The 5,281-nt window shown below is 46.1% G+C and overlaps 1 protein-coding gene across 1 annotated transcript in view; it reads right to left on the minus strand.

The window, feature by feature from the left end:
* The window catches only part of UBR4 (ubiquitin protein ligase E3 component n-recognin 4), a 76,193-nt gene that overhangs the window by 69,676 nt on the left and 1,236 nt on the right, over positions 1–5,281 (minus strand). The window contains 12 exon segments of the mRNA XM_017735073.1: positions 7–85; positions 504–621; positions 1,098–1,235; positions 1,353–1,452; positions 1,688–1,878; positions 2,008–2,067; positions 2,303–2,427; positions 3,081–3,205; positions 3,311–3,452; positions 3,980–4,082; positions 4,421–4,560; positions 4,667–4,796. Of these exon segments, the coding sequence (XP_017590562.1) occupies positions 7–85; positions 504–621; positions 1,098–1,235; positions 1,353–1,452; positions 1,688–1,878; positions 2,008–2,067; positions 2,303–2,427; positions 3,081–3,205; positions 3,311–3,452; positions 3,980–4,082; positions 4,421–4,560; positions 4,667–4,715 (1,370 nt within the window). The 5' untranslated portion in view covers positions 4,716–4,796.

Raw genomic sequence — 5,281 nt, forward strand, 5'->3', positions numbered from 1 at the left:
GGGGGCGGCGGTGGGGCCACTTTCTCTTTGCTGGGAGAGATTGTCTCTTCAAACCACTGCCCCAGGATTGGTTCACTGTCGTCATCTAGCACACAGGGCAGGAAAAACAAACCCATACTTTCATAAGCAAATACCTTATAAAACTACGCAGCCTGAAAAAGGCCTAAAACAGAATTTCAATGAGCACAGTTAAGGTGTCTGCTATCTTCATTTCTTCTTTCCAAATCACAAGGCAAAGCCCTTTCACAGAGGTCCAGCAGGAGTTTACACAAAGAAATTATTTCCACTCTCTTCTTAAGCAAATACTGCCAAATCCCAGCCACTCAGGCTTCCGTTTACACAAAAGAGTGCAGTCAGCACTACTTCTGCCACACAGACCTCACAAACTGCTCTGTATTTTCAGTGTTACCAGTCATACAGTCTGAGAAGGCAACAGCACAGTAGCCAGGTTTCCATTAAATGTGAAAAGCAGTGTAAAATCCCGAGTTGCTACAAACTATTACCTTGGCTGCTGTCCTCCTCAGTGCTGCTAAAATCATCCTCGTAGTAAGTGTTGGAGTCAGTGGAGGCACTGGCATCGCTGCTCATGGAGCCCTTCCTCTGGCGCTGCAGGACACAGGCCTAAAGAACAGCACAAGGAAAATGTTATGATTATGGAAGATAATAATTCGAAAATAAGAGTAACTTCCTCATGCCTTTTAATTTTCTTCTAGTGAATTTGTCTCAACTAATTTATTAAGTTTTTCAAGGCTTAAGTTGTACTAAAAATTACACAGAATGGTTGAAAATAAACAATCTATGTCAAGTTAGTAAGCGACACTTGAAGTAACAGTTCTAATATAAAAGCATCTGTTATCAACACAGCCTTTTCATCTTTCCACTAAAATCACAAATACCACTGAACTTACAAAAAAAGTGCATTTTCATTAGCACAAGTTTGTCAAATTTACATCTCTGAAAAGAGGAAAGAGAGAGGCCCCGGCTGACAGCTTCTGAAAGAAGAACTGTACGTTCTCAGCACAGGCCCAGGTTTGTAAAGTGATGATAACTTGGAGAGGCTGAGCTCTGGAAGTTCTCTAGCTGTGTGCCGTTCCTACCTTTCTGTAGGAAGTAGAGAGCAGAGTCAGCAGCAAATTAGTGAGCGGCACAGAGTCTATGAGCCGCTGAATCCTCTGGATGGACGTGCTCTGAGCCATGATGTCCAGCACTGCTGGCGGGCCGTCGCTCTCCCAGCCCTGGAGAACAGAATTTCAAATAGAATTGAAAGAAAGAGAAATTGGTGGGAGAATTCCAAGTGTGTATCAGTGGAGAAGGCAGAATGTGTCAGGACAACGTCCATGCTACCTGCATACCTTGTGCAATGCTTCCACTTGCAGATCTTGGAAAAGAGATGACAGCAATTTGATGGCATGATTTGCCAGCACCACTGACAGCACCCCAAACCCTTGATGCCTGCAGAAAAAGAAAGGACAGAATGGCATTTCAGGGGGAAAATAATAAAGAAATAAATATGAAATAAAGTGACTGCTTTGCTAAACTGGAGACAACAAATTCTCTTCTTCCCAAGACTCAGGACATGAATTGCAACGAGAAATAAAATTTCAAGAGACCAACAAGACCCCACAGCAGCCGCTTGCTGGGCCTGCTTAGATCCCTGGACAATGATTCCTGCAGGGGTGTCACATACCCTTTCCCAGGTCCCAGTTTGGGAGACCCCACGCCCTCCTTAGTACGAGCAATGATGTCTCTGACGCGAAGAGCAGCCAAGGGATCCTTCTCCTTCCCCTTATCAGCCAAGGCCGTGGGGCTGAGGTTCAAGATGAGGAACAGGCTGTTCAGCAAACACCAAGCCCCGAGCAGCTGGAAGTTCTGATAATGCTATCGTGCCAAAAGTCAAGGGGAAGGGAGGGAGAAAAAAGCACCAAAACGATAAAATACTGTCAATCCAAATGCCAAAGTACATCAGCACAAAAAGAGTGAAAAAGCTTCCTGAGATGGAAATCTTACCTCACCCCCTGCACGGCGTGAATTGCTGATTGCTTGTCCAATCATTTCATAGATTTCAAGCTGCAAATAAACCCAAAACCATGGTAAGGCACCCCGCCAGACAGCAATTAAAAATAAAAACTCCAAATGTAATTTTATTTTACCCTCTACAATTAGCCACCCCTTTAACTCCTTTATCAGCAAGGTTGATGTCCCAAAATCAATCACAGCTGTGTATTGCAATGCAAATAAAGACAAATTCTGTGCTCTTTGCTTGCTGAGGAGGAAAACAATGAACACTCTGTCATTTACTTACACATTTCTGTACAATAGTAGCAGCATCGTTCTCATAATCTTCTTCTTTGGAGCTCGTCGACCCGGTTCGTACCTGTTGGGTGCTGCCCACGTGCAGGATGGCCATGCAGGTGGCCACGCTCACACCTCAGGGAAAACAAGTGCAGGGGACATTCTTAGGAAGAGCCAATCTTGGGACAGAATATTCCTATTTAGCACATTAAGACAAGCGGTATTGAACGTGTCCATCAACTTGATGGAGCAGGGAATGCTCAGTATGACAGGGAAAGATTAAAAATCTTTAGTACCCTCAAAAGAGTGAAGTTTTATCCTACACAAACACATGGGAACAGTTAAAGGAGGTAATGTTTTACCATGTAATTCAATACCATTTTAAAGACAACCTTCATACTCAAGTGCCACATCTCCTTAAAGTCTCCCCCATACCAATTAAACACTCAGGATTTTGGTGTGCTTAAACCACTCCTGGGAAACAAGGCTGATTTGGGGCTATAACAAATTAAGCTGAAGCCTAAAGCAAAAATATATTATGCTCTGAATATAAAAAGAACAGAAATTACACGCTGTTAAGATGTTGAGTCGCTCAGTCTTTTTCTTAGATACTGACAGGAACAGTGGCAGATCGTATCAGTAACAACTTCAGTATTAACCCAGTCACCACACTGTGCTGCAGAGCTTCAAATTCATGAGAAATAAAGGCTATTTGTGGGCTGAGCCTCCAACACACAGGTAACAAAGCAGAGCAAAAGACTCTAAAGAACTACTGGAGACCCACTCACCTGCATAGAGACAGCTGAGAGCAAGAACAGTCACGTCCTGGAGACGTGTGGGCGTCAGGGGCTCCAGCACGGGCAGGGACAGCGTATCCAGAGCCATGGTCACATCGATCACCAGCGAGTGGAACCTGCGGGCAGGACACACGGTGAGGACGGGCCAGCGAGCGCTGCCCTGCCAGCACAGTGACCTGCCCCAGGCACACAGAGACGCCCCGAGCAGGGGTGGCACTGACCCGTTGCGCACGGCCGTGGCGTCGGCCACCGTGGCGGGCATGATGAAGAAGGAGTTGGCGGACACGGCGTCCTGGAAGCGGTTGATGTAGCGCAGGAAGTACGGCAGGTTCAGGCACACGCGCAGCAGCTTCTCAGAGCCACCTGCCAACCACAGCAGCAGGGCTGTGTCACTGCTTCAGCCCTAACGGTCCTCAATAATTGACTTAATTGCTCTTGGTGGTGAGAAAATGCCATCAGGGATGAGGCAATAGGATAAAGGCTGTTTTACAACACCAGCCGGTGAAGTTTCCAGCCCACATTTGTAACGGGTGTCACAAAGCTCTGTGTCCATGTTACAGGGCACACCAGGTCCAGCTGGTGGGACCTGATGATCCCAAGGTCTTTTCCAATCTTAAGGATCCTGTGATTCTAATCCACATCTGCTCAATAATCCATCCCATAACGTATGTCATATCATCTACCTTATCTACCCCTCCAAACACAAATACACTGAGCTCATCTCTGCAATGAAAACTCCATTCCAGCCACAACCTCCCTCGGCAATCACCAGCAACCCAGAGAACCCTTTAGGTCAGAAAGCTTCTTCCCACTCAGAGCTGTGAGATGTAACACTGGACAGAGATTTTTCCAGCGCTCTTCTGGCCCCAAGCTAGAAACCTGATTCTCACCAAGTTCTTGCAGGCTGGCCACATTCTGAGCAATGAATATGCTCTTGGTTTTTGTTGCAGAGGTTTGATCTGTGGCAGCTTGATCTTCGCTCTCTCCTTCCACCTAAAGCAAGCACATACAAAATATATGGAGGCACTAAAACCACACAGTATTTCTCTAAGTCTCTACACAGAGGCGAGATGTATCAGCAGCACGACTCCAAACAGCCATGGATGTCACTGAACACCGCCTTCCACCAGAAAGCAAATCCAGTACTGCCAATACAGCACAAATAGTTTTTGGTTGTTTGCCATTGATCACGTGCAAGCAGGATTCACATTTTTAAGAAAGATTCTTTTTACATTTGTATTAAGAAGTACCACTTAGAGCCCTCTGTCCTTCCCTGCACTGGGTTATTAATGTTGAAATTCAGACTCTTTCTGTTTTAGAGGATTTTTTACCTGTGTCTCTGTTGTGATTGATGGTGATGATGAGACTCTGGGGTTAAAGACTGATGTCAATTGGTTGAGGAAGTTCATCTGCACTTCCTTCTGTCTCAGCTCTGGGCTCACCGGGGAGGCTAATTCCTTCTGGTCCTCAACTGCAGGGAGAACAACAAACCCCCATTTCAGACAGCAAACCCCAGATTTTCTGTGCCTAACTGCAGTGCTGCAGTGAAACACACACAGCTGAAGCCTCCTCCCTACCATCAGAGAGGGTTTTGACAGTCTGAGGCAGCTTGGCTGATTTCATCATTGCTGTGAAGGTGATGATTTCCGTCCGGTCCAGGCGGCTGCAGCCCGTGCACAGCCCCTTGATCAGCAGAATGAGGTGTTTCTACAGAAAACAGAGACATCAAGTACCATTTAAACTCTTGATTCCAATCACTCCTCCGTATCGCTTACTCTAAGCAGATGGATTAAGAGTAATGCAACTTCAGCTGGTGAGGCCACTGCAACAGCTCTGAGCCACTCTGCTCTCCCCCCCCAGGATCGTGACACATCCCTGACTGCAGGTAATCCAGGTCACTGACACTGCCTGCGCTTCTTATGGAAAGCACCTGGAAAAGCTCTCTCTGCTACAACACACTACATCATGGGAACACTCCTCACAGGCCTTCCCTCTTTCAAACAGATTTAAGCTTTCCCACAAGACAGAAATACAAGCAGGCAAGAAAACATCTTTAAAAACTCAGCAAATAGCTGTGATCCAGGTTGTTGCACAAAACCAAACCAGAGTGTAGGAAACTGGAACAGAATTAACCGAGGCTTCAGGTCACCTTTACTTCGAGCTGTGAGCAAGCTTTGATTCTGAGTACAGAA

Source organism: Corvus brachyrhynchos, unplaced genomic scaffold (assembly GCF_000691975.1).
Source record: "Corvus brachyrhynchos isolate BGI_N302 unplaced genomic scaffold, ASM69197v1 scaffold525, whole genome shotgun sequence".
Taxonomy (NCBI): Eukaryota; Metazoa; Chordata; class Aves; order Passeriformes; family Corvidae; genus Corvus; species Corvus brachyrhynchos.